This window comes from Oryza glaberrima, chromosome 4 (assembly GCF_000147395.1).
Source record: "Oryza glaberrima chromosome 4, OglaRS2, whole genome shotgun sequence".
NCBI lineage: Eukaryota > Viridiplantae > Streptophyta > Magnoliopsida > Poales > Poaceae > Oryza > Oryza glaberrima.
In genome coordinates, this window is record NC_068329.1 from 29,339,900 (window position 1) to 29,358,162 (window position 18,263).

The following is an 18,263-nucleotide window of genomic DNA, read 5'->3' on the forward strand; positions in this document are numbered from 1 at the left end:
CACCATCTGCCGCGCCATCCCATCGCAACGCACGCACAATTCACAGCAACACAAGCAGAAGCACAGGAGAACGCCTAGGAAATACTACGTCGATGGCGAGGTGGGCCATTGCGATCCACGGCGGCGCCGGGGTGGACCCGAACCTGCCGGAGCACAGGCAGGAGGAGGCGAAGCGCGTGCTGGCGCGGTGCCTGCAGGTGGGCGTGGACGCGCTGCGCTCCGGCGCGGCGGCGCTGGACGTCGTGGAGGCCGTGGTGCGGGAGCTGGAGAGCGATCCCTTCTTCAACTCCGGGAGGGGCTCCGCGCTCACCCGCCTCGGCACCGTCGAGATGGAGGCCAGCATCATGGACGGCCGCGGCCGCCGCTGCGGCGCCGTCTCCGGCGTCTCCACCGTCAAGAACCCCGTCTCCCTCGCCCGCCTCGTCATGGACAAGTCCCCCCACTCCTACCTCGCCTTCGACGGCGCCGAGCAGTTCGCGCGCGACCAGGTAAATTATCTTTCGCTAATTAACCCACACCCCAACTAATAAATCCCTTCCAATTAATTATGCTAATTTCCTGGTTAATCTAACCTGCCTCTGCACGCTAATTAACAAAACATTTTTAATGTGGAATTATTCTGTGGACATGGCACGAGGGAACGACGGATATTAATACCGGACAGCCAAAATCTAATGGTGGTAGGAAATAATTAAAAACTGGGACATGTTCGACACGTGTAAATGACGTCCGGGAAGCCATGTACAAGTGTGCAACATGAACCTCCAAACAGTAAACAGAGCAGCAACAGCTCTGCATTACCAAAAATGGCTCCTTGTTTCCTTGCACAGTTCAATCCAGCAAGATTCCATTCCAACACGACAACACATGCATGTGAATCCTACTACGGCTTTACATGAAAAAAAAAGTAACCTTTTTTCTGTTAGCTTATTTGTAGGATATAAGTGCAAGAAATCTTTAGTTTCGTTTTTTTCTATATCCCTTAATCCTATTGAGTCATTTGGGTGAACATGTCATCTAACTATGTGAGTTGCATGCTTATCTAGCTTTACGTGATTTAGTGGGAAATACAATTGATGTGATAGAGGTTTAATTCAATAGGCCAACAAGTTAAGCAATCTTGCTTAACAATTTCTATGTTTTTGCTGCATGTGCATACAAATACATCCACGCATCTGAAAATTTTTCTGTGTTTTTGCTCACGAGTTTTACCATTTTCCTTTTTGTTTATGCTTGTGCACGCCTTCACGTGCTGTCGCCTTTTCGTCCCCGGGTCTTTGGAGAAAGCTGTGGACCAAAAACGAGCTGGTTTCTAGTAGTATCAATGAAAGCAACAGCGGCGCAACTGCCTCCTGCTGTGCTTGAATTTCCCTATCAATCGCTAGAGCGGCCATTAGCTTGTAGGTGTAGTAATTTCTTCGTTAGTGTTGGCGAAGGTATTCATTTCTTTCCCTTACATCAAGTGCTGAGAAAAAAGAAAACTAAAAAAGTGCCACCCAACATGCATCAATAGCCGCCATGCAGGTTTGCACCTACCAAATCCTTTTTTTTTCATTTATTTGGTCGACACGATTCGTGTTAAACCTTCCTGCGGTATTTTGTATCGCCTAGTAGTATAGTCGTTCGAGTCCTCAAGTCAAGATTGTGTAGCACCCAGCCACCCACACCAAGCAAAGCCTAGGAGCACTAAAAATGAAATGACCAGTCCGATGCATGTGCCGGAAAAAACATTTTTCTTCACTAAACAAAAGTAAACACTAGAACCAACTACTCCGTGGCACTGTAGCAACTACTAGCATGTACTAGGATGGATTCTGTGCACAGCTAGGCAGGCTCTCCACTGTGCCAGCTTCGGCGCTGCTCCTGTTTCTTTCTGCCCGGTCGAATTTTGGCAGGACCAGCAGCTGCAGGAGGAATCCGTCCTACCAGCGTGGTCCACCCGAATCCTGCAGATCTCACGGTGTAGTGGTGGCTGCGTAGCCAAGTACAGGAGTATTAGTAGTTAAGAAACGTTTTTAAGATAGATTTGATTATAATCAAAATGGATTTGGACTGGTCTGATTTTTTTTCTCTGTGGTCACTGTTTGCAGGGTCTAGAGGTCGTCGACAACAGCTACTTCATCACCGAGGACAACGTCGGCATGCTGAAGCTCGCCAAGGAGGCCAACAGCATCTTGGTCCGTCGATCATTACATTTCATTGACTCGTGTACATTACTTGAAAATTGCTGACATCTAACGGTGATTAATTTGGTACGAGCAGTTTGACTACCGTATCCCGCTGTCCGGGTCGGAGACGTGCGGCGCGCAGGCCGTGTCGTCGGACAACAGCCACGGCAACGGCATGGTGATGAACGGCCTCCCCATCAGCATCTACGCGCCAGAGACGGTGGGGTGCGCGGTGGTGGACTCCAGCGGCCACACCGCGGCGGCCACGTCCACGGGCGGGCTGATGAACAAGATGACGGGGCGCATCGGCGACTCGCCGCTGATCGGGTCGGGGACCTACGCGTGCGGTGCGTGCGCGGTGTCGTGCACGGGGGAAGGCGAGGCCATCATCCGCTCCACGCTCGCGCGCGACGTCGCCGCCGTGATGGAGTACAGGGGCGCCGGGCTGCAGGAGGCCGTCGACTACTGCGTCAAGGAGCGGCTCGACGAAGGGTTCGCGGGGCTCATCGCCGTGTCCAGCACGGGCGAGGTGGCGTACGGGTTCAACTGCACCGGCATGTTCAGGGGGTGCGCCACCGAGGACGGATTCATGGAGGTCGGCATCTGGGAGTGAGGTGGGCAGCCTTTGTGCGTGCGTGCGTGGGCCTGTGGCCATCATGCGATTGCCATAGAGTGGTGTCTTGGGGTCATGGGCCGCCTCCCGTGTGTTCGTGGGCTAGAATTAGTGGGTATTAATTAGTGGATTGGGAAGATTGGAGGTGGGCTTGAATAATGACGATGATGGCGATAATTCGTCTGGAAATAATAATGTGAAAAGTTATATTGCTACCGAGGTGTGACATGTTTTCTGTTCTGTAGCTATTTCCTCACTGTCTCTCTCAATTCTGTACATCAAATCGCTCTAAACTGGAGTTAGCGTGTGTTGCGCTAGTGTAGGATATGTTCGGTTAATCCTAAAAGGGAGGAAGTAATTGGAGGGGATTTATTCCACACCTATTATAGTGTGGATTTATTTCCCCTCAGACACCTTCAATCCCCTTCAACCCCTTCCGAACCGAAGAAGGTCTTAGGGAGAAGTTTACTGAAGAGCAAAGGGTTTCTTTGGTTGGACTTCCTGCTATTGATTCCTGGACTGTGATCTTGTATAGGCTCTCAAATTGCTCCGGCCCATAATTGGTTGTCGCACATAGATATAAGGCCCATCTATCTTACCTGCTCTGACTTTCAAGCTCTCATCATTTCCCTATTCAGCATCAGTTGCCAACATTTAAATTTTTTTAAAATAAATTAGAGTTGATATCAAAGTTTTCTCATCAAAGTTTATTTTTCGACATTAGAATTTAAACCGCTAAGAGCATATATATATATATATATATATATATATATATATATATATATATATATATATATATATATATATATATATATATATATTACTCACAAATTATTATTACTTTGCTAATATTATCCGTATTAGGCTAAACGACGGGGGCCTCAATCTTTTTCTCATCTCCATTTTTCTGGCCCCACTTTGCCTCTGGCATCTACGCACCATTTAAACTGTAAGTTGTTCGTGGCAGTGGCCATTTCTGTGAATGTCCCAACCGGTTCTTGCGTTAGTTCAACTTTTCTTTTTGTTATCCAAGGAATACCATATGATCATATGATCGTACCTATTCCGACAGTTCGACTGAGCACGGCATGCATGTTGTTAGTTGGATGAAATACCAAAGGGCAAGTTGGTGCTCAAGTGATGTCATCACTTAGGTGGCGAAAGGATTTGATGAATTGCAGACAGCACACCTTGCCAGCCTCATCCTCCCTCTGGATTAGTCACGTACTTGTTGGCCGCCCGTGTACTACTCCACTAAATCCCCTAATCAGTAGAGCATCCGATCAGGGCAGATCAGCCATCAGGCCATCAGGTGTATTGTTGGATCACGGATTCTACGACTAAGCCATATTACTGTAGTGTTTAGTGTAGCAATCAGAACCGACAAACTGGTAGCTATAGCTTTAGCTAATGCGGCGCTAAACAAAAAATTAGTCGGACCGAAGATTCCAACACGACTCTTTGCTTGTTTATTGTATATGGCCACTTGAGGCAGACAACAACAATCGCGTCCATGTGCAATGTAACTGTGCCACTCCGCAGTGAAAGCCCGAAACCTCTCCTTTTCGGCGTGCAGATGTAATGCGAAATCGCGAATCGATCAGCCATTCAGCCAAGCCGGCCGTCAGATTCCCGTCTTCCAACGGCTCCGCGGCCACCAGCTTGCGCTGCGCGGCTGCGGCGATCGCGATCGCCCGGCGCTTCTGTGTTTTGACCCCGTGCTGCGATTCGCGAAGCGATGCGTTTGTTGTTGTGTTATGTCGTCGCGCCCCCGCGCGCGCATCGGCATCGGGCCGTGGCCGCCGTCGGTCCAGCCAGCCACCAACCGCCCACTTAAGAATATCTCGTCTACTTTCTTCGTCACATAAAAAAACAAATATAAAACAGATATAATATATTATATATATTCAGATTTATAATATTAAGATACGTCATATTCTATACTTAGATTGTTTTTTTAAAGGAATGGAGGCAGTACTCGGCTAGGGTGCTCGATGCATCACGAGTACTCCACTGCCGTGTGCGTGTGTGTGCGCGTGGCCCACCGTTTTTTTTTTTCCTCTTGAGCACACTGACGTGGTGGACCAGAAGTGGTGCCATTTCTCAGAGGGACCGGACCACCTGCGTCCGGGCCTCCTGCCATTACGTGATGATGTGTAAAGGACGAGGCTTTTTGAGCACACAGGGGAGGAAAAAACCTCGGCAAAGTAGGCGGCGCTGGGTGCAGATCTTTTCCGTTTTGTTGGTAGGAGAAGAATTTGCCTTGCACGGTTTGCGCCTCGCTCGTTCAGCATAGTAGCATACCACCTACCGCAGCAATGGACGTACCAACAAGCGTACGAGTGTTGCTCACCAGAGCTACTACTACTGGTCTGTCACGCTCACCCTAGTATAAGGATCAATGAGACTTTTCATCCTCCCAGGAGACTTTTCCCCTTGCCAATGTAGCAGCAGCTCAGCAAATTTGATCGTGTTTGTGTGTATGTCCAATCTATCAGTGCTAAGCCAAAATATTACAATACTACACTACTATGCAGTACCTTTTTTTTGTTACGAAATATAATAATCTATAATTAAATGAAACGTACTTTGGTATCATGAAACTAGATAGATCATCTGTTTTGTTATAGTACTACGATGATTTGCAATACCACGACGCGTTTTATTCAATTTTAGATTACTATGTTTTAGAATAGAGACAGTATTAGATTTACATATTCATCAGTTCAACTAGGCAGTTTTAAATTTGCCATTTTGCTAGTACTTGACCAACCAAGTGAGTGACCCCAAATCGGCCTCCTCAATCAAGGTTAGGTAGGTGCCAACCAATTTGATCTCTCACCTCACTCTCGTGGGCTCACCTCCTCACCTCGCTATAAGTAAAAGCGCCGCACGCACCCACCAAAGCCCACCCACATCGCCGCCTCCTCCTCCTTCCTCGGTTTCCCCCAAAAACCCCAAACCCCTCCTCCTCCTCGCCATGGCGGCGCCGTCCCAGACCACCGCCACCACCACCCACCACCGCGTCCTCCTCCCGTCCCACCACCACCACCGAGCGGTGCCTCCCTCGCTCCTCCGCCTCCCGCTCCGCGCCGCGCGCCGGGGCCGCCTCTCCGCCGCCGCCGCGGCCGCGGCGCCCGCCGCGTCGACCGCGGCGCCGTCGGAGCCCGCCGCGGGTGCCGTACCGGGGAAGCCGACGGTGCTCGTGGCCGAGAAGCTCGGCGCCGCGGGGCTCGAGCTGCTCCGGGGGTTCGCCAACGTGGACTGCTCCTACGGCCTCTCCCCCGAGGAGCTCCGCGCCAAGATCCCGCTCTGCGACGCGCTCATCGTGCGGTCGGGGACCAAGGTGGGGCGCGACGTGTTCGAGGCATCCGGGGGAAGGCTCCGCGTCGTGGGGCGCGCCGGGGTCGGGATCGACAACGTCGATCTCGCCGCCGCCACCGAGCACGGGTGCCTCGTCGTCAACGCGCCCACGGCGAACACCGTCGCCGCGGCCGAGCACGGCATCGCGCTGCTCACCGCTATGTCCAGGAACATCGCCCAGGCCGACGCGTCGCTCAAGGCTGGTGAGTGCGCACACCCTCCTCAAGTCTGGAAAAGACACCTCTTTAAAAAATGATACTGTACTTGTCTCGATCTCTGTTTAAAGCATTAAAAAAATCTTGCATCAACGTGGCACCTGTAACAGTGGATCGTGCTAGAACGTCTGTTTGATGAATTGCTAGCAAATCGAGAAACACGAATGGGTGCTTTTTCACTAGAAGCAGTCCTCAGAGATTACTTTCGTTACTTCATTCAATTTGACATAATCAGAAAAAGTTAATATCTGCTTCAGTTGACAAAGCTAGATGCATGAAGATGTGAAAATGTGGAGTAAGGGTAGTCTTAGATGAAGCATCTGCCATGCAATCTTCGAATGGCATCTTCGGAAGAAGGGCAACATACTTTTTCAATTATGATGAGTTCCCATGTTCTTAACAATGTGTCTTGTATAGGTAAATGGCAGCGCAACAAGTATGTGGGTGTATCTCTCGTTGGTAAAACTCTTGCAATTCTTGGATTTGGAAAGGTTGGGTCAGAAGTCGCTCGTCGTGCTAAAGGTTTGGGAATGCATGTGATTGCACACGATCCGTATGCTTCTGCTGATCGTGCCCATGCAATTGGAGTTGAGCTAGTGAGCATGGAAGACGCTTTGACAACTGCTGACTTTATCTCGTTGCATATGCCTCTTACCCCTGCAACAAACAAGATGCTCAATGATGAAACTTTCGCTAAGATGAAGAAGGGTGTTAGAATTATAAATGTTGCGCGTGGTGGTGTAATTGATGAAGATGCTCTAGTCAGGGCTCTTGATTCAGGAATAGTTGCACAGGTATGTTTGATTCTCTTAGTCTACATCCTTTTTTCATTTCATGCTGACATCCGGTGAATTATTTTTGAACAGCTTGTTTCCCAGAGTCATGCTAATTTTTTTGTTTATCCCTCTGCTTTAGGCTGCTCTTGATGTGTTCACTAAAGAGCCACCGGCACCAGACAGCAAATTAGTGCTGCATGAGAATGTTACTGTAACACCACACCTTGGTGCCAGCACAGTTGAAGCACAGGTATGCGAATTAGCTCAGAATGCTATCCCTTTGTGTTCTGTTATACTAGATACCAAAATGATAAATATCTGAAAATCCCAGGAAGGAGTGGCTATTGAAATAGCTGAAGCTGTTATTGGAGCTCTGAAAGGGGAACTTGCAGCTTCAGCAGTCAACGCACCAATGGTTCCTGCTGAGGTATGAATCTATTGTTTTCTGCTAAATCCAACTTATTCCACATGGCATTTGATTTTTATCTTACATCCTTGTGATTTGTTCAGGTGCTGTCAGAGCTTGCACCTTATGTTGTGCTCGCAGAGAAGCTTGGGCGCCTGGCTGTGCAGCTAGTGGCTGGTGGCGGTGGTATCAAGTCCGTGAAAGTGACCTATGCTTCTGCAAGGGCTCCTGATGATCTTGACACGAGACTTCTTCGTGCAATGATCACCAAGGGGTTGATCGAACCAATCTCCAGTGTTTTCGTCAATCTGGTCAATGCTGACTTCACTGCGAAACAGAGGGGAGTTCGTATCACTGAGGAGAGAATCTTGTTGGATGGCTCACCCGAGACACCTATTGACTACATCCAAGTTCATATTGCCCATGTTGAGTCCAAATTTCCCAGTGCAATATCGGAGAGTGGAGAGATCACTGTTGAGGGGAAGGTGAAGGATGGCATCCCCCATCTGACAAAGGTTGGATCATTCCAGGTTGATGTGAGCTTGGAAGGAAGCCTGATCCTTTGCAGGCAGGTCGATCAACCTGGTATGATCGGCGCAGTAGGAAGTGTCCTTGGTGAGGAGAATGTTAATGTCAGTTTCATGAGTGTTGGAAGAATCGCTCCTCGCAAGCATGCCGTCATGGCGATTGGTGTTGATGAGGAACCTAAAAAGAGCACACTGACAAAGATTGGGGAGATTCCGGCGATTGAAGAATTCGTTTTCCTCAAGCTCTAGATTCATGCGTTGTATGTTTGAAGCTGCAAACATGGTGTGCAATTTTGATGTAGCTAGCTATTTAATCAGGATCTAGAGGACTGATGGTTCTCGTTGGAATAAGCCTTTTTTGGGTTATGGTGCTGTTTGTCGAGTTTGATGCAGTGTCTTGATTAATCTGGCTTAGGTTTGAACATGGTGCTTATTAATAAGAAGCCCTCTGTTAATCTATGTTTACTGTGTTCTATGTGATACATTTTTTGCTTGCCATTTCTGCTTTTAGGCTTTGTGACCGGATAATCTGTTGATAGTTAAGTAAGCCTAGCTTATAGCCCTGCTTATATTTCCTTTGCAAGTGCATTTCGGTTAAAGCATTACTTCTCAGAGCTTGGAGTCTTAACAATCTTATGGAGAGCTATAAGCTGACTGCAGGCCAGAGATTATGGAGAGCTATAAGCTGACTGCAGGCCAGAGAGCAAGAACCCTTTTCACACTGCCGACTAGAAGCAAATCTTCAGCATGCCTTAAAAAAAAACATTCTCAGAGACGGGATCTACAATGCAATAGCTAACGTTTAGTAGGAAATATGAATTGCGTAGCAGGCACAGCACAAAAATCTGAATATCATGTATACCGAGCCTGCAGAAACATGTTCAGCGTAGTAGGTACAGCGGATTTACCGTCTCAGCCATGCCAAATACGGATACAGTACAAATAGAAATAGACTAGTATCGACGACACTGTTTCGTTTCATGTTCATGAAAAAGAAGGCATTACAGCTGCAACAACCCCAGTTCATTTACCAAGGTGTATTCTTCAAATCTCGCAGTCGTATAATACCTTCTGGCTGAATTAAGTCAGCGTCGTGCAGGTACTTCTTGTAAAGTGTCCGGGAGATGTTCAGAGCGTCTCCCGTAGCTGTGGTTGGAAAGACCTTCCAATCGCTCTGCCAGTTGTTTGTGAGGCTAATCCATTCCCTCCTCCATTCCTCCAGAGCAAAAGGTTCTTTTTTCTCCATGCTCAATATTAAGTACTTGAAGTAGATGGCAGCCCTTGGTCCATAGTAGTCTCGCAGCAGGCCGCTCCAGTATTTATTTGCTGTGTGAAACTTGTTAGGAAAAGAAAATCACAGAAAAACGGTACAGAGGCTATAGTGTGTGAATGGTATGTGCCTCACCATAATCACGAAGCAGGCTAGCTTTCGTTTTGGTGTTGTCAAACCACATCGTAATTTGTGTTCGAGCATTCCACTCATACTGCACCGAATTAGAAACAGTTGTACATCAGCAATGCTATGAATGATGGTGGGAAAGTTTCTGGAATTCAAGTACTTTGAAAGAAAGAAGTGCTTAGGACGTCAGGAAAAAAAAGGACACCTGCATTTCTTGCTCTTTATCTCTGGCAAGACCCTTGGCACTTTCCAACCAAGGGCCAAGAAGAAATCCCTCATGGGAGGCCAACAGTGTGTCTAGGTCATTAACAAGGTCAATGAAGTGCTGACAGAGATTGCTCACTTGGTTCACGTTGTTTGATTTGTAGCTTTCAATGATCTTTACAAAGACCTGGTTGGCATATTTAGCCAGAGTTTGACGAGTTAAATCCACAAGGTCATACCTGTTAATGTAAAAAAATGATTTAAATTAACGCCACCACTTGATGCTACAAACATATACTCCCTCCGTCCCTAAATATTTGACGTCGTTGACTTTTTTAAATATATTTGACCGTTCGTCTTATTCAAAAAATTTAAGTAATTATTAATTCTTTTCCTATCATTTGATTCATTGTTAAATATACTTTTATGTATACATATAGTTTTACATATTTTACAAAAGTTTTTGAATAAGACGAATGGTCAAACATGTTTTAAAAAGTCAACAGCGTCAAATATTTAGGGTCGGAGGGAGTATATGGCTTGTCATTCCATTATCTGAAAAATATGACTTTCTCTTAAAATTCATATAATATTTTTAATCCAGTCATTCAGAAAGCACTGGCATTAGTACTAACTAGAAAACCTGCACTCTCACCTGAAGGTATTGCTGTCAGATACTTCATCTCCATATCGAAGAAAAAGCTCTAGGGCACGTATAACAGCATCGGTGTCATACCATAGATGTGGATGTTCATATTCATCATTGGATGCATCCACTGCAATGTAATTCTTAGATAACTTTGTCGAATACGTTTTGCTACTACTTGTATACAATCCTGGTGTTTGAATAACAAAAGGTTCAACATCTGGGAATGCCACTATCACATCCCTATTTTTGTCCTGTAGCCAAAAGAAAAAAGCTAAAATATCAGAAACGAAAACAATCAAAGTTCTGAAAATCATAGGACTACGAGTAAATTTATATGTGCTTCCATTCAAAATATATTGGATTACACAGAATAAGCTGTAACTTCTACAAAATAAAGATAAATTTTAGATTATTAATTGTACTAAAAGATACTTCCTCCGTTTCACATTATAAGACTTTCTAGCATTGCCCACATTTATATAGATGTTAATGAATCTAGACATAGAAAGCCTTATAATATGAAATGGAGGGAGTAATTTATAGTTTTTCCACTTCACATGACTGCCATTCCTATATATGTCTGTCTATCGTTGGATGAAAATAGATACACGTTACAATCGGTAAATATGACACATGGAGAATATCAAAGCTTACATTTTTACCATCTGTGCAATTATAAAGAGTTTGGTATAAAATTTTCCAAGCATCTTGCAGCCCCACAATTGACTTCCCATATCTTCTTGTTGGATATGTCTCAACCCACACCTGGAAATAATGAAAATCTGATCAAGCCAAAACTAGCCACACTCATTATCAAGCTCAGAGAGAAAAGTTCAAAGCAATAAAAACAAGAAAACCACATAACAAGTAGCATGGCTCATTTGCTGCAAAGCACATAACCAGACAACCTGACACACCAGTTAACTCCAAAATGTATACCAAACAGCAATCTATACTGTTTCTTAAGGACATCAGATGATGCTATAAAGCACATGCAAATTATTAAAAAAAAGAGAGAGAACACATATAGTGCAGATTAAGTGCTTCCAGAAAATGGTTTGTATAATTTCACCTGTAGATCCACTTGTCTGTGATGAAAGGCCATTTCCGACATCAGGTCATAAACAATAGGATTTTGCTCAATACCTTCCATAGACATGCCAACTCCAACCTTCAAACACAAGTAGTTCAATTTTTTTTTATAAAAAAAACAACTTAGTAAAAAGACTAGCATATGTCATAATTCTATATGCTAACTTACTAGAAGAAACAGCTGATTAAGTTAATGGTGTACCATTGTAGAGTTCGCACTTAGTCGAGCATCAATCGGCCCAGAAGCAACCATATCCAAAACACCGTACATTTCAAAGTCCGCAGCAAAATTATGAAGCATGCACCTGGATTAAAAAAAAAGTAGCATATGAATTCCTCTAATACAAAAAAAGGAAAGAAAAAAAAACAGTAGAGAGAAGGAGAACTTTCCAGATGTAAGGGACACCATAAAACTGATCAGAGTTGATCCATATTGGTTTCACTTCTGCATATAGATCAAGAACAATCATTCGGCCAACTGGAACAGAATGCAGCAGTGCCTAACCACCAAGGAATTTGATGTTAAACATATGACTAGAAAAGTAAAAGCTGCATGCTTGAAATAGGGAAGAACAATAATTTATTGATGTAGTAGCCAGAAACACCCCATGTTCGTGTTCACAAGTTGTTATTCTTTTCACCAGAAAAGTTGCAGAAATTATGCACTTAAGGATTTGACTTAAAGATAAGAAACAGAGCTAGTTTGTGCTCTGTATTAGAACAGCATTGCTTTAAGTTTGTGATTAGATGCCAGTTGTAACAGTCGATTTTGCTTATGTATAGCCTGAACATATTTTGCTACAAACAACAGGTCTATATCACTGCAGACATGGATTTCTCAATTAACATAAGACGACTGACAAAAGACTTGCTAAGCCAAATGAAAAGGTATCACCTAACAACATATGATTACCTTTTGTTATATCAAACATCCTAACTCTCTGGCATAACTTATCTAAACATCTTAACATATTCATAAAAGTAGAACTGTACATACAAAAACTATACGATAAAATTTCACCTTCATTTGTGGGGGTTCCCAGAAAGGATCATAAGAAAACAACCAACCCTGCAAAGAATAATGCATGTTAGAATTGCATATCGAACTAATCAAGGATGTTTTCATACAAGAAGAAAAATCTTGACGACTGTATAGGAAAATTATGGATCTGGATAAAAACCAAGGAAATGGTTTCTACAGACCAATCCATCTACTTACTTGCATTAACCAAATAGCATCATCATCACCGCTTTGCATTCCCCGGAATGTTGCAGCACCCAACGAAGAGATATAATTTGGATCGCTTAGCGGAGGGGTGTTCTCATCAAAAGTATCACTAGATGGATTGAAGATGTCATCAAAATAAAAATTGGCATGCATAAAATGGGAATCACTAATAATGCAGATTATAGAAACCATACCAGCTGTACACATGACTTGTCCCACCATATTCTGCAAAGAACAAGAGAACCTCCCGTACATGTTAATATTAACAATTTTGTGTTATTCTTCTGTTTTTACCATGGAATATAAAATGTCGTGGAAGGGATTAATGAAACAAGTTATTCAATGAATAATAGGTGAATACTGCACATCAACACTTGTGCTGATGACTACTACTCTCTACTTAAATGAAAAACCAACACTTGTGGATTAAACAAAACTGATTGGTTACGGTGTGTTCCTCTAAGGAATAGAATGGAGGATAAATGCGCACGCTTCCCAAGCTCCTAAACTGTGTGATTTTTGCAGATACTTTCTATATATGAATTTCTTAGAAAGCTGTTTAAAATCCATTTTTCAACTTTGTAGTATTTAATTAATTCGTTTGTACCCTCGAATAATTATCACAAACAATTCAGTTATTCTCAGCACAAAAATACACAAGTTAGAAATACAACCAGTGAAAAATAGTGAAACTTAGGAATATCTGCTGTGAACTTTTCTAGTTAGGAATTTAGTTTCAGAACTAAAACATGACTTTAGGTCTGATACTGAAGCACCATTAATTAAGTAGTGGAAATCATGCATTATACCTCTGATTTGTTCTTCAATAAAAAGCTTCCCAATTTCTACAAATAAGGGATCAGATGCATCCAGAAGATATGTGCAACACCACCTGGGGTTGCTGTCAACTGTGAACCTTAATATCAAACAAGAGAATCAAATAAGCTCATTTAACTTCAATATAGCTGCAAAATCAACATAAGTGAATACATGTATAAATCATAAGACTGTGTTAACCAACAGTGTTGGAGAAAATGGCTGGCATAAATTAAGAAAATAGAACTCACTCTACTTCACTTTATAAGGCTTATTTTGGCCACGTGTGGACAACATTACAGAGATGATAAAGCCAAGAGAATAGTGGTGACAAATGACCATGAAAGCCATGGTGCTAATGTCTCAGGAGAGAATAGTTAGTGTGTATGTTTTCTAATTTTGTAATAAATGTTGAAGAGAGCAGGAAAGATAAATGAGGGTGTGCGCGCACAAGAGAGAGCCTAATTCTCCATGCATGCCTTATATTTTGAAATATGTTTGCAAAAACTATGGGCCTTATATTTCTAAATAGATAGAGTAATATTTATTTTATTGATGAATGATACAAAGATGCGCCTGTAGTGAAATGAGATGACCTAGAATATATGCCGTTATGAATCTGAAGTACAACTGTTTCTGGGAAGAAAACAATAATTTGTTGAATGATTCAAGATTGATTTAATCAACAATTAAAAGCACTCAGATGTGCAAGACATGCAGAATATTGAATGGAAATTTATTATGGCATATTGAAAATATCACCAAAAGACAATGTTGGTGAATAGCGATATACTGTAAAACTTATATGAGCAGATGTGCTAGGAATTGAGCAGTAATACATAAATCCAAAACTGCAAGTATAACTTTATATGATTAACAATCATTGCAATACAACAAAATTCAAATCAAGAACTTTTAGTTAGGAAACCATTCTCACCAGTTCCCAAGGTGAGTAACTTTAGCTGAAGGAAATTTTGATCTTAGTGCGGCCGGGATGTTACCAGAAAAGGCTGGAAGAACTGCAATCATGTAAGATATTAGACAACTTAAAATGTAAAATGAACAGGGGTCAGCGTTTAACAACTAGAAAGGGCAAACTGCATACTTGTTTATTTAAATTATCTGATTTTAGCAGAGAAGTTCTGAAAGAAATGGCAGGAGAGAAATCCAAACCACTATATTTTTATGAGATCACATAATATTAACTATGCTAAATAATCTACTGTAAAACATATGCATGCTTATGTAATCACAATACCACATAAAGACCATGCACTAAAAAAATGCAACTGTTTTGCATCACCTGGGAACATGCCAAAAGCATACATCCTAGAAAGGATTTTCTTCTGAAGAGCTAGCTGATCATCAAGCCAGCTTTGAGGAAGAGGTCCGCCCCATCTGATAAATCAATTTGTCACTACATGTTCTTTGAGCTACAGTTCCTTGCAACAAAAATTGAACTCATAGCAAAACACTAATATGAAACATCAATATAAGTCATATTATCAACATGGTGGCTTGTATAAATCTCTCATAAAAAAGGGACTTATAAGTTCATCTTACAACCGATAAGCTAACTGTTTCCAGCAACTACCCCCTTAGTTCGGGGGGGGGGGGGGGGGGATACTGTACACAAGACAAAACTACATAAATTTTGAGTCGCAGCTCTATCTTTTAGTAAAATAGTTTTGCTGGTGGTAGTTCCAAATTTCTATTGTCCTGGTCTCACAGCTAAGGAATATTTAAAGAAATTAAAAACAGACCGCATTCTTGTTAAATTATGTAAAAGAACAGTTTATCGACTCACAATACGGTAGTGTGAATCATTGGAATAGTCCAACGTGAAACATAACTACATAAGCATGACTTACCCATGCATATTGGCCATCCGAGACCATGCAAGAAATGCTGGCCCGCCAAAGAAATCATCCAGGTCTGATTTACTAATGTTGTACCTCTGCAAGAGCGTACAAAGAAGGGGTGGAGTTGTAAATCAATATGTTACGAAGAATATACACCACAGTATGCCCATGTCAAATATAAACAATGCAGCATGGCACTACACTTAATCTGATGATATTCTTTCCTGCCCACTTAGAGATAAACCGTTTACTAATCTACCTCTCAAGCAGTACTCAGTATATTGCACAAATACATCAATAGCAGCTAAAATTTCTGCCTAAGATCTTGGGATGCTTTGTATCCCTCCAATTTATTAATATGACGATGGTTAGTTAAAAATATGGAGGGAGTAACAGAGTTTAAACATTTTTTGATCTAAGAACACACGGACATTGCATAGATCAAAATATTCAGTATCAGTGAACAGCAAGCTTTTTTAATAAAAGAGCAGAACACACACGCACCTGAAAAACTTTCTGCCATATAGCTTCTTGACCAGTGAAAGCAAGAGGCAAATTGATACCTTGAAGAGCCATCCAGTCAATTTCCTTCTCCCAGCGCTCCCAATCCCACCAAGCAAAAGAATCTTATAAGAGAAAAGTAGTCTTTAAGAAAATCATTTCCACTTTCCATAAAAAGTAACAGCTGAGAAAAATTGCTCAAAGTTAGCATGGTATAAAATTCAATAAAACAAAATATCGACACCGAAGGCACCCTAAAAGTCACACCGGACAGTACAACACAAAGAGATACAATCAGGAAATATCTCATTCAAACACAAACATGGGTAGCAAACAATGGAATCCAGGACATCAATTTGGGAGATGGAAATGCAGCACTATTCCTGACCTGAATATTTTCAAATAGAATCTGAAAATGTTGCTTAGTACATAACAGTGGGAAAATAAAACGTTTTTAAGAAGGCATGCATATCCACCATAAGAATTCGGCAATATAGCAGGATAAAGTGTTAAAACTGTACATAAAGTAAAAACAAGCTTACAACTGGATGTAACTGCATTCTGGTAGTAGCTCCAGCCAACAGGTCTTTGAATCAAAATGCCACCAGAAGGAAGACGAGGTAGTGAGCCAGGACGTGGCACTGATGATAATTGTGCACCACCAGTTTTATCCCATGATACATGTGCTGCACAGTAGTGCTTCAAGTACCAATGAAGACCAGCAGAGATTTCTACCCCACTTGTTCCAAGTAAACTGGCAAAAATACATGAAAGGAATGTATAGCTCATGATTTCAGTATGTAGAAATAGTAGCAGAATCTTATAAAAAGGGGAACCACTATAATGTGTAGGTAAGCCTCAACTAGTATAGCATAATGGCATGTAACCTCTGCACCGCACAGTGGACCTAACTAGTTAAATGAGAAGCTGGTGCATGATTCTAGCAGAACATGCTGTGGCCAGAATAGTCAGCATCACTTTGGATGCACAAAAGAACACAAATCAGAAGAGTGGTGAAAAACTAGACATTCGAAAATATTGGGAAATTTGATTTCAGGCAAGTCAGTTTTCAGTGCATCTAACATCTCTACAAATGGATATTTTACTAATAGTAAACTTAATAGGCTTGTAGTGAGCTAAAACAAAGTATGGTTGTCATGTCCATAATTTACATGAAGACTCCTCTACATTCTGCTTCTGCAAAATAGATTTCACCTAGAACCCATACAAACACAATAGTTGGAAAAACGATTCAAAATGAATGCTAAAATGGAGAAATTCAGAAACATACAGTACTTGTGGAGTCCCTTCTCCATCAAACAATGGATGGTTGTCCACAATGAAGCATGCCTTTCCACCACATTGGTCCTGTGGATTCCATGGAACAGATTGTGAGTCCTTGCAGATAAGTACTACTACTGTACCGGGGAGTGGGAAATCCTAACCATTACAGGATACCAGATGCAAATTTTACCAACGCAAAATAATTTAGGCATTAATTTGTCCAATAAATAAGCGAATGACCCATTCCAACAACCACTCCACGATCACGCGACAGGCTCCATCAACTGGCTTCAGATTCTCGCCGATCGATCACTACACACGATCCTCCGGGTAGCCTACTACGCAACGCCACGCCCAGTTACCCACCCCTAAAACTACTCACCGCGGAGATGACCCTGAAATCGAAGCTCCCGGAGTGCGACGGAAGGAGGCGCGCTAGGACCCCGCGCGCCGCGGCCTCCTGCTCGGCCGCGGGGCGACCCTCCCCGCGGTGGAGCTCCCGGACGCGGCCGAGGTGCGGGAACCGCGGGTCGGAGCACCCGACCCCCGACGTGGCGCAGGCTAGCGCGACGAGCAGCAGGAGCACCCGGAGTAAGCGGGGAGCCGGCATCGCGGCGGCCGGCGGCGGCGGCGGCGGGCGCGGCCGGGGAGAAGAGGGTGGGAGTGGGACGACACTGTGGTGAGGCGGCCGGCATGGTGTGGGGAGGGATTAACTAGAGGGGAGGAGGAGGAAGGCGGTGGCGGTGGTGGTGGTTGGGTTGGGGATTTGAAAAATGCAAGGCGAAAGCGAGAGCGGCGAGAGAGACAGCGAGGGATTGGAAGGTGGAGCGTCGCGGGCGGCGAGGCGGCGACGGGGGAGGAGGCGCAGCGAAGACGACAAGGGGTTGCAGGCCGCGCGCTGCTGGAGATGACGAGCGGTCTGGTGGGCCCTTGACGTCAGTCTTTTTGTACGTGATCAGGAGGGGTCGGAGACTCGGAGTTTTCTTCTCCGAACCCTCTTGGATCGCCATTTCTTGCAGAATCCAGTGCGGCCCATTAATTACGGCCCAAGTAGTAAGAAGATGGCGAAGGTGAGATGGGCCGCCTAATTTAATAGCCTGATAGGGCCCAAATCGACACCGAGCCGTTTTAACACGTACATGTAGGATATTCAATTTGTA

General features: G+C 43.7%; 3 protein-coding genes across 3 annotated transcripts; 2 read left to right on the forward strand and 1 right to left on the reverse strand.

The window, feature by feature from the left end:
- Positions 1-30: 30 nt before the first annotated feature.
- On the forward strand, positions 31-2,996 carry LOC127771488 (probable isoaspartyl peptidase/L-asparaginase 2). The gene is made up of 3 exons (XM_052297404.1): positions 31-488; positions 2,091-2,177; positions 2,263-2,996. The coding sequence occupies exons 1-3, from the start codon at positions 93-95 to the stop codon at positions 2,779-2,781; spliced, it is 1,002 nt and encodes a 333-aa protein (XP_052153364.1). The 5' UTR covers positions 31-92; the 3' UTR covers positions 2,782-2,996.
- A 2,691-nt stretch (positions 2,997-5,687) lies between these two features.
- On the forward strand, positions 5,688-8,527 carry LOC127770055 (D-3-phosphoglycerate dehydrogenase 3, chloroplastic-like). The gene is made up of 5 exons (XM_052295720.1): positions 5,688-6,347; positions 6,777-7,153; positions 7,275-7,385; positions 7,467-7,562; positions 7,646-8,527. Exons 1-5 carry the CDS (start codon positions 5,762-5,764, stop codon positions 8,315-8,317), a joined length of 1,842 nt encoding a protein of 613 aa, XP_052151680.1. The 5' UTR covers positions 5,688-5,761; the 3' UTR covers positions 8,318-8,527.
- Positions 8,528-8,850: 323 nt separating this feature from the next.
- Positions 8,851-17,990, reverse strand: LOC127770054 (alpha-N-acetylglucosaminidase-like). The gene is made up of 19 exons (XM_052295719.1): positions 17,486-17,990; positions 17,111-17,187; positions 16,362-16,573; positions 15,823-15,944; positions 15,328-15,413; positions 14,760-14,854; positions 14,394-14,475; positions 13,450-13,556; positions 12,835-12,865; positions 12,632-12,749; positions 12,434-12,481; positions 11,802-11,912; positions 11,615-11,716; positions 11,393-11,491; positions 10,975-11,085; positions 10,327-10,571; positions 9,673-9,910; positions 9,474-9,552; positions 8,851-9,394 (listed from the first exon to the last, which is right to left on the reverse strand). Exons 1-19 carry the CDS (start codon positions 17,711-17,713, stop codon positions 9,096-9,098), a joined length of 2,490 nt encoding a protein of 829 aa, XP_052151679.1. The 5' UTR covers positions 17,714-17,990; the 3' UTR covers positions 8,851-9,095.
- Between the last annotated feature and the right edge of the window lie 273 nt (positions 17,991-18,263).